Raw genomic sequence first — 19,993 nt, forward strand, 5'->3', positions numbered from 1 at the left:
GAGGTACAGAGTATGAATTCAGGGCCTGTCTTGTAAAGTAGGTGATTTTAAAAATGTTGAAAGAGAATAATATCACAAAGAATCAGCTTTTGGGTGATTTCTATGGGAAGAATAAGCTAAGTATTTTATAGTACGTAAAAGTTCAATTCATAATATATAATCTTAATATATAAAATAATTTAGGCATTATAATATACTCTAGTCTTTATATTCCAAATTTATATTTTGCTGGCTAGGCTGCTCTTGGAATTGCAAATCTTATAGTTATGGCTATGATGGAAAATGGTGTTTCAGAAGAAGAGGCACAAAAGAAAATCTGGATGTTTGACAAGTTTGGCTTATTAGTTAAGGTAAGGTCTTTAAAATTTGGAGAAGCAAAATTATGTTGTCATTATAATGATATTTTGAGTTGGAATTTTAAAACATTCTTTCTGGGAAGTGGACTTGGCCCAATGGATAGGGCATCCGCCTACCACATGGGAGGTCCACGGTTCAAACCCCAGGCCTCCTTGTGTGGAGCTGGCCCATGCACAGTGCTGATGCACGCAAGGAGTGCCATGCCATGCAGGGGTGTCCCCCGGTAGGGGAGCTCCACGTACAAGGAGTGCACCCTATAAGGAGAGCCACCCAGCGCGAAAGAAAGTGCAGCCTGCCCAAGAATGGTGCCGCCCACACGGAGAGCTGACACAACAAGATGACTCAACAAAAAGACACAGATTCCCGGTGGAAGCGGTCACAGAAGAACACACAGCGAATGGACACAGAGAGCAGATAACTTGGGGGAGGGGGAGGGCAGAGAAATAAATAAATCCTTTAAAAAAAATTCTTTCTTAAAATCTTATATCTCACTGTACTATCCAAATTGTACCAATTGGGGACCTTCCTATATTTTCTCAACAAAAATGCTCCTGTATCAAACTTGGGTCTTTTTAATTAAAAAGACTCTTGCTTCATATTTGAATCATTATATCTTGTTGGCACCAACCTTATTCGCTCTTGCTTTGTTCTCTGACTCTTAAGAGATCAAATAGCCATTGTACAAATAAGATTATATTTGCCCCTTGTAAAACTGGGTTTTTAATGGGAACACAGAACTTCCTAATTAAATTTTTAGCAATACATCTAATATCTGAGCATAAATTCTTTAACCTTTTGGAGATCATAATCCCATGTAACAATGTAATAAAATCTATGGACTCTATCCCCAGAAAAAGGAACATACTTGAAACCAATTCAAGGATAACAAGTAAAGTGCTTCTCTCGCAGGTTAACTTAATACTCTTTAGGCCTGCCTTCCTTAGCACTGATAACCATTTTTATTAGCTTAAGAAGTATCTTATATTTTATAATGTGTAATATATTGAAATATAGGTAAATTGTTTCATAGTTGAACCTACCCCATACATAATGCTGTTGTATTTGTGTCCTAATCTAATGATAGAGCAGCTACTTATTTACATCTATGAAACAAGCTGTATCACCATATTTTGACCTTGTTCTGAAATCTTTTCTTCTTAATTAGTACCTGTGTTTTGTTAGTGCAAGAATAAAATGAAAAATTAAAGTGAATGAAAAACCTTGGGTGTTTAAATTATACATTGTTTATAATATACCAGACATTAGGATGAAACTTTACATTTATTATCTCATTTAATCATTTCAATCCTGTGAAGTTTCAGAAATGAGGAAATTCAGGCTAGAAAAAGTCAGATGGATTTCCCAGTTCACCAACTTACAGGTGGTAGAGACAGGATTCAAACCAGGTCACCTGTCTTTTAACCATTACACTGCACTGCCTCCCAAAGGGCCTTAACTACTATTTGCCTAGTGTGTTAGACTTAAGGATTATAAAACATCACACTTTTACAAGGGAGGATGAGAGGACATATTTTTTACTGGTATGCAGTTTGGTATTTCTTTTTGTAACATTGGCTCTCATCAAATGGTTTGTGATTTTTTTAATCATATGTTTAGGTCAGGTCTAGAATGAATATATAGTATTAAAAGCTGCAGTGTATTTCCTTAGCAAAAGTGAGCACTCCTGTTCATCTGCAGGCTCAGAGCATGTATTTCACTTAGAGCATGCAAGGAGCTTTACCTGTGGGTTTTGGCTTCCAATCTTTCCTGGTAGCCCTGAACACTGCCCTCCTTTCTGAGACTGAGAGTTTCTTGTTGAACCCCCACATTGAGATTCAAGCAAAGAAACCGCTATTCTGAGAAAATGGATTTGTTGAGGCTGTTTTTCACTCCTTTAACTTCCCAGGCAACTGATGATATGCTTTTCCCAGACCTTGCTATTTCTTATCTGAGGAGTTATTCTAGAGTTCTGATGGGGAAAATTTACTTTTGGGAAGAGGTCTTTTCTTTTGCCAGTACGAACATACCGGTTTGTCAGCTTGGCTGGTTTTTGCCTTCGGTGTTTTTTTATTTTTAAGATTTATTTATTTATTTATTTATTTATTTATAATCCCCCCTCCCCGCAAGATGGTTCCCTCCTTGTCTGCTTGCTGTGTCTGCTCGTCTTCTCTAGGAGGCACCGGGAACCAAACCTGAGACCTCTCACGTGAGAGGCAAGTGCCCAACAGCCTGAGCCACATCTACTCCCGACTGGCTGCGGCGTCTGCTCGTCTTATTCAGGAGGCACCAGGAACTGAAACGGGGCCCTCCCATGTAGGAGGCGGGCATCCAACTGCTTGAGCCACATCCACTCCCATTAGTGTATTTTTTACTGCTTTCAATCTTAGTTAAATTCTTCATGGTTAAATTCTTTTTGTGGTGTCTTTCTTGGCTCTACTAAGTATTTTTTATTGTTTTTGACCTGATCTTTGGGGGAGGAAAGTGTGTTTCCTCATCTAGCCACCTTGAACCAGGATTCCCTGTGCCCCTTATTGCTAAACTCTTAGTAGTATAAGGCCTCAGTCTCTAGCTGCATTTCTAAAATCTGGAAGCTCTAAAGTCCCAAGGATTTTTTTTTTTAATTCATTTGGTAATAAATCTGTCTGACCTGAACTTTTCTGGTAAAAAAAAAACCTCACATGAACTAAAGGGAGGTTTAACCTTTTGTACTTGGTATGTTATTCATGAGTTTTGTTCAGTTGTAGGGTGCCTACTGAGGGGTATTTGTAGTATTTTATATAGTACCATATTACATTTCTAAAATGTGAAAAATTCTGAATTCCAAAACACATCTAGCTCAGACAAGGTATTGTAGGTCTTTGTGTCATATAGGATTTAGGAGGATTTCAGATTCACAGTAAATGAGTTTTTGAAAGGGACTGAAGTTTCCAGGTATAATTAGATTTGATTTATATTTTATATTTTGATTTATGGACACTGTGAGGATAGAACTGGAAGAGGAGTTGAAGAAAAAAGTAAATGAAAAATGAAAAAGATTATTGTAGAAACAATGTGTGACTCATAACAATGTCTTTTCATTTAATCCTCAAGCATTTACTAAAAAATATTGCTTTATCTAAAAATTCAGGGAAGGAAATCTAAAATAGAATGTCATCAGGAACCATTTGCTCACTCAGCCCCAGGGACCATACCTGATACTTTTGAAGATGCAGTAAATGTACTTAAGCCTTCTGCTATAATAGGTGAGTAAAGTTGTTGATAAGTAATTGCCATTTACTTAACGGTATGTTACCAGTCATAATTACCACATTTAGGATTACTTAAAATGAATTGATGCATTTTATCTAGTGTTCAGCGTATATCATATTTTCTGTGATAGCTTTTTGGTTACAGTGCATTAAAGTTCAGTTTTAAGTGTTAAATGTTATGCAGTTGATCATGCGTTGCTTGTAGAGTTGGTATGACTAAGCGGTTCAAAACCTCTGAAGACTAAGGTCATTTGACAGACTGTAGCAGGAAAGTCCTATGCAGAGTCAAAGATGTTCATGGGCAACTTTCGTTGTTTTGTTCGTTTGTTTGTTTGCTTTCTAGGAGGTACTGGGGATTGAACCCTGGACCTCGTACATGGGAAGCAGGCGCTCAGCCACCGAGCTGTATCCGCTCCCCAGTGAGAGTTGTTTTTTCACCTGTTTGTACTAGGGAGTGAACCTGGAACCTTGTGCCTGGGAATCGGTGCTCAGCCACTGGGACTCCATCCGTTCCCCTCTCACTGTGGTTTGGTTGGGGGTGTTTGCTTTGTTGCTGTTGTTGTCTGAGGCACTGGGCGCTAGGCGTTGAACCCAGGACCTCACCTGTGGGGAGCTGGCACCCAGCCGCCGAGCCACATCGGCCTCTCTGAGCTGGTTTTGTTTTGTTTCGTTTTGCTTGTTGTTAGTTTTTGTTTGTTTTTTCGTGAGACACCAGGAACCAAACCCGGAACCTCCCGTGTTGGAGGCAGGCACTCAACTGCTTGAGCCACATCCATCCCCCTTGTGTTTTAATTTCAAGACTTTTTTTTTTTTACTAGGTACCAGGGATTGAACCCAGGACCTCATATGTGTAAAGCAGGCGCTCAACCCCTGAGCGGCCCCCTGTACTCATTGTATTTTGAAAGTTGGGCACTGAATAGTCTGGCAATAGACTATGCTAACCATGGCATTAAGTTCTCAACAGATAAAATAATAGTCTTTTACAAGAGGAGCTATTTAATTTCCTATCTAGCTATACAACTTGAGTCTACAGTATTTCTTATAATTTTGTCAATTTCATGTAGGAGCCCTAGTGAATGTTAAATAGTAAAACACAATCATAAACTATAAGTTCCTATTGTCACGAAAAGTATGGATTAGCTTCTTCATTGATTAGGACTCAAAATTTTTTAGAGCTAAAAGAAATCTTGAAGATCATCTAGTCCATTTTTCTCAAAACTCAATATAGAAACCTAAGAATCTGTCCACTGACTCCCCCTCACCCCACCCCCCACCCCCGTGGGTCAAAGAAACATAAAGATAAAATTTCAAAATCCTCTTGGAACTCATGGGTCCCTAAGAATATGTTCACATACCTCCACACAGAGAAACACTGTGTATAAACTCTTTTTATATATACAGAAAAAACAAGCCCAGAGATGTTAAACATCTTGCCACTAATTCCATTTAGGCAAGGGTGATAGAGCAAGCACTAAATTTCAGGTCTCCAGATCAGAATTTTCCTTTTCATATAACAGAGTTTATAAAATTGAAATAAAAATTGTTTAACTGTATTTCATATAAGTATTCTTACTGGATGCATGCTTAGCTGAGGCATCACTTAGTCATCCCTAAATTCCCGCCCTGGGCAAAGTGCTTTTCCTGCATGCTGTGCTTCCATAACACCACAGCCCTCTCTCTTAGCACCTATTATGGGTTTTTTTATATTCTTTTAACTTGATTATTTTTCTCTCAACTATAAGCTACCTGAATTATAATCATTTTTATGTCCTAATCATCTAGTACAGTGTCTGGGACATTGTAGGAGCTTAATCCACAGTCATTAAACTGAACTATGTTAAGAAATTGGATTGCTTTAGCAAGATGATCTTTTAAACCTTCAAAATTCCTATTTTGTAATGAATACCACAATGTTTAATAATTTAACATTTGAAACTTGTTTTATCTTCTTAATTAGAGTGGTAGAGATAGTTGATTATTCTTTTTTAAAATTTCACATGATTTACTGTGTGTGTGGTAGATGATAAACTTTTAAGTGCAAGATTTTAGCATTTCTTTTTTTTCTTTCATTTTGTAAGTTGTATTCCCATAGCAGCATCTCAGCAGTGTACAAGCTCTGCCTCTATAAGGGGAGTTTACTTGTGCTTTTGTAGTGGTAAGCCTAATGTAGAAATTCTTTCGGTAAGAATTGCTTTATTATACCTATAATGAAGTTGCCCTTTTTTTCCCTATTTGTTACAGGTGTTGCAGGTGCTGGCCGACTTTTTACACCTGATGTTATCAAAGCCATGGCCTCTATCAATGAAAGGCCTGTAATTTTTGCATTAAGTAATCCAACTACAAAGGCTGAATGCACAGCTGAAGAAGCATATACACTTACAGAGGTATTAATCAATAATAATCCTATGAATTGATTAGTGTTCAATTTTTTTTCCATTAACTCGTTAGCTATATTCTTGCATAATTCTTTAAATGATTACTCTGGAGATTACAACATGCATGCCTGGGTCATCAAAGCCCAATATAAATTATTGCTCATACCTTTTGTAATATCATTGTGCATTTTAATTCTTCTGTCTTGTAAACCTCAAAAGACATTATTGTTTTATACCAAAATTATTTAGATTTACCAACATTTTAACTTTTCCTATTAACTTTCCTTCCTACATGTTTGTGCTTCTAAGGTAATTTTTCTTCTACCTGATTGTCTTCAAATTACTTTATTTTGCCTTTATTTTGAAGGATAGTTTCATTGTGCATAGAATTAAAGGTTGGTAGTTATTTGATTTCAGCGCTTTGAAGATACCATTCTAATCGTTTGACTTTTTTCCTCATATATATCATTGTTGTCTTAGATTTTGAGTGGTTTTACTAAAATGGACCTAGGTATGGTGGTTTGTTTTGTTTTGTTTTTGGTATTTATTCTACCTGGTAGTTATAATACTCCTGAATCTGTAGCTTGATGTTTGTTTTGGGAAAATCTCAGCCAGTATCTCTGCTTTGGCCACATTCTTTGTCACTCTCCTCTCCTGGAATGCCAGTTACACAGGTGTCTTATTTTTTTTTTCACCATATGCTGTATATCTCTTAAACTGTTTTCTGTGCATTCCATTGTTTTTGCTCTCTGTGTTTCAATCTGGTGATTTTTTTTTTTCATCTATCTACCCGTCACAGATTCTTTTTTCAGGTATGCTCTAAAACGGGTTATTAACAAAGGATCCATGAGCTTGAATTGAAATTTTTAAAAAACATTGTTCTTTTAGGGATGTGTTGGTGCAGATGTGATATATTTATTAAATAATACACAGCATAGTGTGGGGTTAGAAAGGGGTCTGTGGTTTTTACCTGACTGGCAGCTGGGTCCATGGGGAAAAAAAGTTAAGAAACCCTGCTCTAAACACTTGTTTGGTTCCTAATTTCAGTTATTATATTTACATTTCTACATCTTCTATTAGGTTCTTTTTATGATAATTTATTTAGTGACACAGACTTAAAACCATGTATTATAGGGGAAAATCACCCTTATGGCTACTGCTTTCTTGCCATCACATTTCATGAAAAGATCTTTTTCCTCTCTTCAAATGCATTTCCACCATCAGCATTTGTCTTCCCTAAGGCTTTTTTTTTTTTTTTTTTGAGTGATCTGATAGTTGTCTGGAACAGATTTTTACTTTTATCCAAGTTGATTGAGATTCAGTTCAATTTTGAATCCATTGATGCTGCCACTGGAAGTTTCATTTCAATTAAAAATACTTGCTTGTATGCCATTAGGACAATTCTTTTTTCCGACTGTTCTGTGGAGATATATTTGTAATCTCCACAACATAATCACCCTCTTGTAAGTATTCTTTAAGTGGCTTGTTTATGGTGATATTCAGTAGTTATAATTTCAAGGTCATGCCCTTAAGAATAATTGATAAAAATAGAGTAGTAAAATCAACCCAATAAATCTAAAAAAAAAAAACAAAAAAACCTCTTTAAAAAAAAAAAGAATCATAGTGATAAATTGAGGCTCTGGACGACCTTATCTTCCTCCACAGGGGCTTTACTTTAATCCAGTCAGGATGCAGTCTGTGTGAGGGCTAGTCTATTTCAAGTTCACCTTTTCTGCTGACATGTACCCTTTGAGATGCCATTCAAAAGGCCTGGGGTGTTTACCAGTACCCCTCATCTTTATTGGTCTCTAAACTTTAATTTTCTCTCTCTGGCATCACAAGTCTCCTAATAGCTGAACTGCTTTTGCTTTTGAAATCAACCTGGGTGGGGAAGCTTCAAATGCTGGGCCCACATACCTTGCTTTCCTCTTCCTTTGGATCTTGAGTATCTCCCACCACAAAACTCTCACCATCTTGGTAGCTCTCTGCTTCTTCAAAAATATTTTAAAATATATTTGTCTAGTTTTTCTCATTGTTACCAAAGGGAGAATTGTTAGGAAATATTCTAGAGGACTATTACCAAAGCAGAGCCCTCTCTTAGAACTTTCTGAATTTAATATTCATATTCTTGATATATCTAGCATTTTTTTCTCATTGTTGAAAATTTTGTTGGTGCATATATTCCCTCAAAATCCTATTACCGCTCTTTCATCACTGTGTTAGTCAAACTAAATTCCTTGACTGTTAGTTTCCAACAGTGATTTTATTTAATAACTATTGAAATCTTTGTTTAAATCCACAAAGTCAGCATACAGATCTATATTTTTAAAACCCAGTCTCTTTAATTTAACATCTTTTTACCAAAATATAGTATTACTTTTAACTTGATTTCTCATCCTATTCATAAATCTTACTACTTACAGCTATTGTTTATTACCCCAAATCTTAAACTGTAGTCTTACATAGTTAATACCTGGTAAATATACTCAATGTATCATGGACTTTTAACACTTTCAAAATGTAAAAAATTAAATGCTTTGAGCAGTAGTGTATCACTAGAAGACTGCTCAAGCATCTAATACATTTATTTTTGGAATAAATACTATTGTAATAAATATATTATTGGATGATACAGGGAGCGGACGTGGCTCAAGCAGTTGAGCGCCTGCTTCTCATATAGGAAGTCCTGGGTTTGGTTCCTGGTGCCTCCTAAAAACAAAGACAAACAACAAGCAAAAAAAAAACAACTCAGGGAGCCAATGTTGCTCAGTAGTTGCGCACTGGCTTCCCACATTCAAGGTCCCGGGTTCAATCCTCAGCCCCTGGTACCTCAAAAAACAAACAAAGAACAATAATAACAAAAAAATACAACTTCCCAAAGGAGACTAGCTTGATATACTCAATATTTCATCAATTTTAAGATGAATGTTCTTTTACATTTTTTATAACTTTGAAAATGTGCTCTCTCTCAAAGTGTTAAGAAAACATTATGTCATAGTTTGATTTACAACAGTCTTCTCTCCTAGTGCTACGTAAAATAACAACAGACATTTTTGTGAATTTGCAGTCACCTCTTGTTTTTAGTCATCAGTAGAGGGATGTCTTGTTACTCTAGCGCCCTCTGCTGCAAATTGAGAAAAAATATGTATTTTAACATCCCCATTTTATTTTATTTTATTTTATTTATTGTCTCTCCTCTGTGTCTCTTTTTGTTGCATCATCTTGCTGTGTCAGCTCTCTATGTGGGCCAGCACTCCTGCGTGGGGCAACACTCCTTGCACAGGGGCACTCCACATGAGCTGGCTTGCCTTCACCAGGAGGCCCTGGGAATCTAGTCCTGGACCTCCTATATGGTAGACGGGAGCCCAATTGCTTGAGCTACATCCATTTCCCAACATCCCCACTTTAATGACCAGTTGCTCACAGAATAAAGAACAGGCCAGCTTGGATTTCAGAATGAGAATGCTGGTCTCATTAAAGTTTGCCTGCTTGCAGGCTATCAGTTGATGATAGAGAAAAAGGTGAAGTGTTGCCATTTTGGAGGAGATTTTCAAGATCTTTCTAAATCTCGAAATTGAATGAAATCATGAAAACATTCCTCGCATAAAATGCTATATTATATAATCTAATTTTTATAAAGCTGTTAAATTTAATGTTGCCACAAAACAATCTGTTTTATATTGCATATCATAATTATAATAACATTAACCATGAGCTAACCATAATCTGCAAAAAAAAACAAAATGTTTTCCATAGAGAATGATATAGCCATGTGCATAGAATAAGTAGAAAATTATATAGCTCTTAGGAGTTGCAGGTGCAAGATAGTCAGTTGGGCCCTCCATGAGCATAGGTTCTTGCTTTTACACTTAAACCTTGTAGCATTTTTTTTCACCTTTTAAAAGTTTCATTCTAATTGTTAACCTTATTGAAATATAAGAATAAGAAATGCTTCATGAATTTGCATACCATCCTTGCGCAGGAGTCATGCTAATCTTCTCTGTATCATTCCAATTTTAGTATATGTGCTGCCAAAGCAAGCACCCATTTAGCATTTTGTTTTTTGTTTTTTATTTCTCTTCCTTTCCCCCCGCCATTGTATGCTCTCTTGTGCCCATTCGCTGTGTGTTCTTCTGTGTCCACTTGCATTCTCAGCAACACTGGGCATCTGTACCTCTTTTTGTTGCATCATCTTGCTGCATCAACTCTTCATGTGTGCAGTGTCATGCCTGGGTGGGCTACACTTTTTTCGTGTGGGGCGCACTCCTTGCCCGCGGGGCTCCCCTACACAGGGGACACCCCTGCATGGCATGGGACTCCTTGCATGCAGCAGCACTGCACGTGGACCAGCTCACCACATGGGCCAGAATGCCCTGGGTTATATGGTAGGCGGACACTCTATCAGTTGTGCCAAATCCACTTCCCCCATGTAGCATTTTGAAATCCAAAAGTATGTCTCTTAAAAATAATAATTACTACACATGGTAGAGGTTTGTTTTTTAGTATTTTCAGATTTCCTGAAGAGTCAAATTTTTTAATGTTGGGTCCACAAATGGCATGGGTCTACTATAATTCAAAGAACAACCATTTGTGGTATAATATATATTTTTAGATCTAGGGAAAAGAAGACAAAGCAGTGTCCAAACACTTATAATAACTGTTGTATGTTCTGAATCATGACAGTTTGTCCACTCTGCTGATAATTCAGTTTTTTGTAAATCACCTTTTACCCTAATCCAAGGAGCTATTTAAACATGACTTATTTTAGTTATTCCTTGAGTATTGAAATTGCAAGGTAAATTGTCCTGTGTGACGGAGCACATGTAGCTCAGTGGTTGAGAGCCTGCCTCTCATAATTGAGGTCCTGGGTTCAATCTCTGGTACCACCTTAAAAAAAAATTTTTTTGTTTCCTGTGTGTGAACAACTATTGTTTTCTTCTTGCTCTTTGTCATTTTTTATTGCTTTTTGGGAGGAGGGGCATGTGTGGGGGAAAATAAGATATAAAGGATTTTGTTTTATAAATTAATTTTCAGATATATTTCAATTGCACAGGCATCTGTTCTGTTAAAAATACTAAATGAGCCAGTAACATTTATTATATGCCATTACAGAACACAGTGCTAAAATTGATGGATACAAGAAATTCAGGGAAGCAGACTTGGCCCAGTGGTTAGGGTGTCCATCTACCACAAGGGAGGTCCGCGGTTCAAACCCCAGGCCTCCTTAACCCGTGTGGAACTGGCCCATGTGCAGTGCTGATGCGCGCAAGGAGTGCCCTGCCTCGCAGGGGTGTCCCTGTGTAGGGAAGCCCCATGCACAAGGAGTGCACCCCATAAGGAGAGCCACCCAGCGCAAAAGAAAGTACAGCCGGCCCAGGAATGGCACTGCATACACGGAGAGCTGACACAACAAGATGACGCAACAAAAAGAAACACAGATTCCCGTGCCGCTGACAACAGAAGCGGACAAAGAAGATGACGCAGCAAATAGACACAGAGAACAGACAACTGGGAGGGGGGGAAGGGGAGAGAAATGAGAAAAAAAAAGCATTAAAAAAAATAGATAAATAGAAAGAAAAGAAAAAAGATATAACAAGTATGGCAAATCATTAAAAGTTGGCAAATCTGTATATCTGGATAAGAGATACATTGGAGTTCTCTGCGTTGTTTTTATGTTATTTTTGCAACTGACTCATAAATTTTCAAAATAAAAATTTTTTAAAAAGTTTAAATGTAGATAATAAAAATTGCAAAAATACTAAAAAAAACCCGAAAACTATCATTTCCATTTCACTGATTAAAAAAAAAAGACAAAACTAAGGCTTAGAAAGTTCTGAGGACTTTGCATAAAATCACACATCAAAAACTAAAGCAGTTAAACTTGAATTCAGATATTTTATACCTCCAAGGCCCATGGTCTTTCTACTACGCTATAATGCCCCTCAGGCTAGACAATTTATAAAACAGGCATATGATATAACTATATTATTATCCCTGAAAAAAAAATGGCATGTTGCCTTGTTGAAGAAAAAAAAATCTCTGAATTTCTTTTTCTTTTTTTCTTTTTTTTTCTTTTTTTATTTCTCTCTTCTTCACCCTCCCCCGCCCCAGTTGTCTGTTCTCTCTGTCTATTTGCTGCATCTTCTTCTTTGTCTGCTTCTGTTGTTGTCAGCGGCACGGGAATCTGTGTTTCTTTTTGTTGCGTCATCTTGTTGTGTCAGCTCTCGGTGTGCGCAGCGCCATTTGTGGGCAGGCTGCACTTCCTTTCGCGCTGGGCGGCTCTCCTTATGGGGTTCACTCCTTGCACGTGGGGCTCCCCTACGCGGGGACACCCCTGCGTGGCATGGCACTCCTTGCGTGCATCAGCACTGCGCATGGGCCAGCTCCACACGGGTCAGGGAGGCCCGGGGTTTGAACTGCGGACCTCGCGTGTGGTAGACGGACGCCCTAACCACTGGGCCAAGTCTGCTTCCCTTATCTATTTTCTAAACATTTGAAAGTAGGTTACATACATCATATTCTTTGAACACCTAACTTCCAATTACTTAATAACATTACATTTTCTAAGAACAAGAATATTTACTTTAGTCACCACATTGAGTATAGTTACAAAGTTTGAGAAATTTAACATTGATGTAAAGCATACATTATATATTGCACTTTTTTCAATTGTTGCAAAATGTCCTTTTGAGCCAGCCAGGATCATGTATTGTGTTTAATTATCATTGTCTCTTTAGTCTCTTTTTTTTTCAATTGTGGTAACATATATACAACATAAAATTTCCTCTCTCTATCACTTCCAAGCATCAATTCCAGTGGATTAATCACATTTACAATGTTGTGCTACCCTCACCACCTTCGATTACTAATACTTTTCTCTCACCCCAAATAGAAACCCTGCACCCATTATGCATTAACTCCACATTCCCCCTCTCTCTGGCCCCTGAAACCTTTACTTGCTGTCACTATGAATTTGCATATTCTAGTTATTTCATATGAGTGGAATCATAGAATATTTGTGCTTTTTGTCTGACTTATCTGACTCAACAAGGTGTCTTCAGGGTTCATCATAATGTACTCTGTATCAGCACTGTATTCCTTTTCGTGGCTGTGTAACATTCCATTATGTGTATATACCAACTTTTGTCTTTATCCTTTCAGCTGTTGATGGCCATTTAGGTTACTTCTCCCTCTTGGCTGTTGTGAATAGTGCCACTATTTGTTAGAGTCCCTGCTTTCAGTTCCTTTAAGTAGATACCTAGAACTGGGATTTTTGGGTCATTTGGTAGTTCTATGCTTAACTTTTTGAGGAACTGCCAAATTGTTTCATAGCAGCTGAACTTTTTTGTTATTGCTCCTTTTTTTTTTTTAATCTTTTCCTGGACTTTATATTCTCACTAACAATGGGCTAGAGTTGCTGTTTCTCCACATCCTCACCAGTACTTACTCTGTTTTTTTTTGTTTAATAGCCATTTTAGTGGGTGTGAGGTGGTAACTCGTAGTTCTGAATTACATTTCTCATTAAGTTTTTGAGGGTTAAATTAACTGAGTTAACATGTATAAAGCAGAAACAGCAGATATGCAGTAATCAATGGTAATTTTATTGTTTTTCCCATTCATTTACATATGTCTATGTCAATCTTTTTTTTTAAAGCAGATCAACTTTATTGATACATATTAATAAAACATACAGTTCATCCAAAGCATACCATCAATGGTATTCGGTATGATCACGTTCAGTCTTTATTATTTGGTATGGTATTTCTTGGCCACCTACGTTTTAAAAAATTTAATGGACATAGAAGTGTTGGTAGGTTTTTAAATGTTTATTGAGTTGTATGTCTTGTGTCCAAGTAATTTATTTGTCATCTTAACTACAGAATTTTATTTTGTATGAATTTACCTCAATTTTCAAGTCCACCTAAGGAAACAAAATTAAGGTCTTTTTATTTCATTGACAGGGAAGGTGTTTGTTTGCAAGTGGCAGTCCATTCGGGCCAGTGAAACTCAGTGATGGGCGATACTTTATGCCAGGTCAAGGAAACAATGCATACATTTTCCCAGGTAAATGTCACCATTATTTATGTTTTAGAGATGTAGTTAATTACTTAAAAAATATTTCAGAGGATTCTTTAGAATTTATGATTAAAATGAATAACAATATATATAAAATTTCAGTATAAATGTTCAGGGAATCTCAAGGAATTCAGCAAGTTCATTATTTGCTCTGTTTCCCCTTAAGGTTAATTCATATTGTTATTTAAACTTAAACTTCTCAAATATAACCACTGTCAGTGGTTTGCTTGGAGTTTTTCTGGTGATTGCCATCATAATTGATACTTTTATCCCTCTTTATCTTGATTCATCAACTCTAGACTGTATATAAACTTTCTACAGAAAAATATAATAGCGTACATATACCTTCTAATATCTGGCTTCCCCTTTCTCTCTCTTTCTCCTCCCTCTCTCTCCCCTTCCTTCTCCCTCTTTCCCTCCTCCTTCTCCCTCCTTCCCTCCTCCCTCTTCTTTGCTCTTTCCCTCCCTCTTTCCTTTCTTTTTTTTAATATTTACATTGTGTTCTTTTGACTTTTTTGTTTTCTATATGGTTAGATTCTGAAACCAAAAATTATAATTACATAAATGTTATTCACTATCTAAACAAGAGTGTTATTTGACAAATACTCTAGAATATATACCTAATATTATGAATCTAATAATATTACAAAATTTTACTCAAAATCTTTAAAGCATCAAGTATGATGACTTCTCTTAGTTTCTTGCCAGCTTTCTCCACTTCTTGATCCTACCTCACAGCACAGTAATTCTCGTGTCCCAAGTTGTTCTTACTCTTCTCTCTCACGTGCATGTTCCCTCACTCTGTCTCATTTATATGGAATACATCTTTGAATAAGTTTCTTATAAAGCATGCACTCTGAACTTTCTGAGTCTGTATGAAACTAAAAGTGTCTTTATTTTGTCTTCTCTCTCGATCTGTAGTTTGGCTGGGTAGAATGTATAGATCCAAAGTCATTTTCCTCAGACCTTTGAAAACATTCTTCCATTCACTTTTATCATCCAGAATTGCTGATCAGAAATCTGTTATCAGTGAGTCTCATTCCTTTAAATATACCTTTTCTCCCTAAAAGTGTTTATAACTTTATTTTTAGATTTCTGAAATTTTACCAGGATGTGATAGGTTTGGGTTTATTTCCATTTATCGTGTTTGTCTGTAGATAGGCCATTTCACTATAAAAAACACTTAAGTCTTCTTTTTTAAAGGATTTTTTTAAACTGTTTTTTTCCTTTTTTAATCGTTTCTTGCCATCCGTCATTTCTATTTCTTATTAAACCATGATCAGATTCCTTTATTGTCTGTGACTGGTAAATTTTATTGCACATTTCTCACCTCTGCTTTTTGTAATATGGAAGGTTTCTGTGGTATTTCCTCATTTATCTATTAATATGTCTGTTCTGTTTTTTAGTACTTATATGTTTTGTTTCAACAGTCACTGTTTTTCTTTCTGTGATGGAAAATTTCAAACATGTACAAAAGTAGATAGACTAGTTGAAGTCTCATGTTTCAATCTCCCACCTTTCAGCAGTTATTAATGTATAAATCAGTTTTATTTAATCTATACTCCTCCCACCCACCCTACCTTTACTGTGTTATTTTAAAGCCAATCAGAGACATCATATAATTTCATTCATAGTTACTTCTGAATGTATCTCAAAATATTTTTTCAGCATGACCATACTAGTATCATACTAGATTAACAATAATTGTTGAATATCACATATGATCACTTCAGCCAGTTCAACACTCATTTTTTATTCCCTATAACTTTTTACCACTGTAGCTAAGTAATTTGCTTTAAATAAGACATTTTTGGCTATTTGGTATTCCTTACCCTGCCAAATAAATTTGAGTATTGGATTTTCAATTTCTGCAAAAAAGGCTGTTGAGATTTTTATTGGAATTGCATTGAATCTGTAAATCAGTTTGGGTAGAATGACATCTTAAAGATATTTAGTCTTCCAATCCATGAACACAGAACATTTGTTTAAATCTTCAATTTCTTTTAAAGATAACCTTGTAGTTTTCTGAATATAGGTCTTTTATGTCCTAGGTTAAAACCAGTTTAGTCCTAAATATTTGACTTTAGTCACTATTATAAATGGAATTTTTTCCCTGATTTCCTACTCAGATTGCACATCAGTAGTGTAGAGAAATGCTAATGATTTTTGCATATTAACCTTGTTTCCTGCTATTTTGCTGAACTTGTCTATTAATTCTGGTAGCTGTCTTGTGGATTTTTCAGGATTTTCTGAATATAGGATCATGTCATCAGCAAATAGTGAAAGTTTTACTTATTCCTTTCCTATTTGGGTGCCTTTTATTTCTTTGTCTAGCCTAATTGCTCCAGCTAGAACTTATAGCACAATATTAAATAATAATGGTGACAGTGGGCATTCTTGTCTTGTTCCTGATGTCAGCGGGAAAGCTTTCAGTCTTTCACCATTGAATACAATGCTAGCTGTGGGTTTTTCATATATGCACCTTACCATATTGAGAAAAGCTTCCTTCTATTCCTCTCTTTTGGAGTGTTTTTATCGAGAAAGTGTGCTGTATTTTGTCAGATACCTTTTCTGCATCAATTGAAAGGATCATGTGATTTTTATTCTTCAATTTATCAATGTGGTTTATTACACTAACTGATTTTCTTGTGTTGAACCACTCCTGCATACCTGAGATAAAACCCACTTAATTGTGGTATGTAAGTTTTTTTTAATGTGTTTTTGGATTCTGTTTGCAAGTATTTTGTTGAGGATTTTTGCATCCATATTCATTAGAGATGTTGGTCTGTAATTTTCTTTTTTTTTTTTTTTTTTTTTTTGTAGTATCCTTATCTGGTTTTGGTATTAGGGTGATATTGGCTTCATAGAATGAGTTTGGTAGTATTCTTTCCTGTTCAATATTTTGGAAGAGCTTAAGCAAGATTGGTATTAGTTCATGTTTGACTGGTTGGTAGAATTCACCTGTGAAGCCATTTGGTCCTGGGCTTTTCATCTTTGGTTGATTTTTGATGACTGTTTCAGTCTCTTCACTTCTGGTTAGTTTGTTAAGGTCTTCTATTTCTTCTAAAGTCAGTGTAGATGGTTCATGTGTTTCTGGGAATTTGTATATCTCGTCTGTATTTTCTAGTTTTTTGGCATACAGTTGTTCATAGTATCCTCTTATGGTCTCTCTTATTTCTGCGGGGTCAGTGGTAATTTCCCCTCTCTCATTTTTTGATTTTACTTATTTGTGTCTTCTCTCTAAAAAAGAGAGAAGTCAGTCTAGCTAAGGGTTTTTTTATTTTGTTGATCTCAAAGAACCAACTTCTGGTTTTGTTGGTTCGCTCTGTTGTTTTTTCCTTCTCAGTTTCATTTATTCTCTGATCTTTATTATTTCTTTCCTTTGGTTTGGTCTGGTATTAGTTTGCTGTTCTTTTTCTAGTACCTCCAGATGTACAGTTAGATCATAAGTTTTAGCTCTTTCTTCTTTTTTTAATGTAAGCATTGGGAGCTACAAATTCCTTCTCAGCACTGCCTTTGCAGTACCCCGTAGGTCTTAATATGTTGTGTTCTCATTCTCATTTGTCTCAAGATATTTGCTGAATTCTCTTGCAGTTTCTCCTTTGGCCCACTGATTGTTTGAGTATGTTGTTTAATCTCCATATATTTAAGAATTTTCTCTTTTCTGTCCATTATTGATTTCCAGCTTCATTCCATTATAATCAGAGAAAGTGTTTTGTATAATTTCAATCGTTTTAAATTTAGACTTGTCTTGTGACCCAACGTGTGGTCTATAATGGAGAAGGATCCATGAGCACTTGAAGAGAATATATATTCTGCTGTTTTGGAGTACAGTGCTCTATAGATGTCTGTTAGGCTGAGTTCATTTATCATATTATTCAAGTTCTCTTTATTTAGCTTCTGTCCAGATGTTCTATCCAATACTGAGAGTGGTGTATTGAAGTCTCCAAATATTACTGTAGAGACATCTGTTTCTCCCATCAGCTTTGCCAGTGTGTGCCTCATGTATCTTGGGGCACTGGGGTTAGGTGCATAAGTATTAAAATAGTTATTTCTTCTTGTTAAATTGCCCCTTTTATTAATATATAATGACCTTCTTCATTCCTAATAATACTTTTGCATTTAAAATCTATTTTGTCTAATATTAGTATCTCTACCAGCTCTTTTTTTGGTTACTATTTGCATGGACTATCTTTTTTTTTCCAACCCTTCACTTTTTTTTTATACCCCACCTCCCTTTTGCAGCTTTTTGCATGCTGTCTGCTCTCTACGTCCATTCACTGTGCGTTCTTCTGTGTCTGTATTTATTTTTTTATTTCCCCTCCCCCCCTTGCACCTTGTTTGCTGTCTATTCTCTGTGTCCGTTCACTGTGCGCTGTTCTGCATTTTTGCTTGTCTCTCATTTTTGTTGTGTCATCTTGCTGAGTTGGCTCTCCATGGCACTTGTTGGCCAGGTGGTACTCCGCGGTGCGTGCGGGCCAACAGCTCTCCACAGTGTGTGGGCAAGCCTGCCTTCACAAGGAGGTCCCGGTATGCAAACTCAAGTCCTCCCATATGGTAGACAGGAGCCTGACTGAGCCCCAGCCACTTCCCCCAACCCTTCACTTTTAACCTGGTTGTGTCCTTACATCTGAGTTGAGTCTCTTGTAGACAACATATAGGTGGCTTATAATCCATTCTATCAGTCTGTGTCTTTTGATTGGAGAGTTCAGACCATTAGCATTAAATGTTTTAACTTAAAGGCATTACTTACTTCATCTATTTTGACCTTTGGCTTTCTGTTGTCATATCATATGTAGCAGTTAGATATAGTTATGAATTCCAAAAATAGATATTAGATTATATTTGCAAACTGGTCTGTAACTGGGCGTGATTAAATGATTAGGTCTTTGATTGGGCCACGTCAGTGGAGTATTGAGTCCCTGCCCTTGGTGGGTAGGCACTCACAGATAAAAGGCAAGGCAAAGGACAGAGTTGGAGGGATTTTGATGTTGGCATTTTGATTTGGAGTTTGATGCTGGAGTCTTGAGCTGGAGCCCTGGGAAATAATCACACAGAGGAAAGAGAAGCAGGCCCCAGAATGAAAGGACCTGAGCCAGGAGAACAACACAGAGAAATAGAGACAACTGCTTAGACACAGCAGAAACCTGGGTGGCAGGCGGGGCCGGACACAACAGAGCCATTCACCTGATAGTCTACAGCTGATCTTGTGGAGAGAGGCAAAGCCTAGAGAGCCTCATAGACTACAGTTGACCTTGTGGAGAAAACAGAGGACTTGAGCCCATAGGGAAGCAAGACCTGGGAAGAGAGGAACCCAGGAAGCCTGAACCTGGCAGACGTCGGCAGCCATCTTGCTCCAACACGTGGAAATAGACTTTGGTGAGGGCAGTAACTTATGCTTTATGGCCTGGTATCTGTAAGCTCCTACCCCAAATAAATACCCTTTATAAAAGGCAACAGATTTCTGGTACTTTGCATCAGCACCGCTTTGGCTGACTAATACATCATACTGTAGTCTATTTTTTTACCCTTTCTAATATTCATTTCTACACTCTTCTCCATGTCTCTTGCCCTTGTTTCCTTTCAGCTGCAGCATTCCCTTTAGTATCTCTTGTAATTCTGGTGTTTGGGTAACATATTCTATCAGTTTTTGTCTGTGAAGACTTTGAACTCTCTTCATTTTTGAAGGACAGATTTGCCAGATACAGAATTCTTGGCTGGTAATTTTTCTCTTTCAATGCCTTAAATACATCATACCACTTAATTCTCTCCTCCATGGTTTCTGATGAGAGGTTAGCACTTAATCCTATTGAGTTTCCCTTGTATGTGATTCTTTGCTTTTCTCGGGCTGCTTTCAAAATCTTCTCTTTATCACTGATATTTGTCATTCTGAATAGTAAGTGTCTCAGGGTAAGTCTGTTCATGTTAATTCTGTTT

The 19,993-nt window shown here is 36.8% G+C and overlaps 1 protein-coding gene and 1 non-coding gene across 2 annotated transcripts in view; one reads left to right on the plus strand and one right to left on the minus strand.

The window, feature by feature from the left end:
• The window catches only part of ME2 (malic enzyme 2), a 95,205-nt gene that overhangs the window by 60,622 nt on the left and 14,590 nt on the right, over positions 1-19,993 (plus strand). Inside the window, exons 10-13 of the mRNA XM_004461403.4 lie at positions 237-350; positions 3,485-3,599; positions 5,847-5,989; positions 13,942-14,044. Of these exons, the coding sequence (XP_004461460.2) occupies positions 237-350; positions 3,485-3,599; positions 5,847-5,989; positions 13,942-14,044 (475 nt within the window). The remainder of the gene's footprint in view (positions 1-236; positions 351-3,484; positions 3,600-5,846; positions 5,990-13,941; positions 14,045-19,993) is intronic.
• Positions 9,918-10,024, minus strand: LOC111764845 (U6 spliceosomal RNA). Its single transcript, XR_002797351.1, has one exon. It is a non-coding gene; the product is annotated as a U6 spliceosomal RNA (small nuclear RNA).

Source organism: Dasypus novemcinctus, chromosome 16, assembly GCF_030445035.2.
Source record: "Dasypus novemcinctus isolate mDasNov1 chromosome 16, mDasNov1.1.hap2, whole genome shotgun sequence".
In the NCBI taxonomy this organism is placed as follows: Eukaryota; Metazoa; Chordata; class Mammalia; order Cingulata; family Dasypodidae; genus Dasypus; species Dasypus novemcinctus.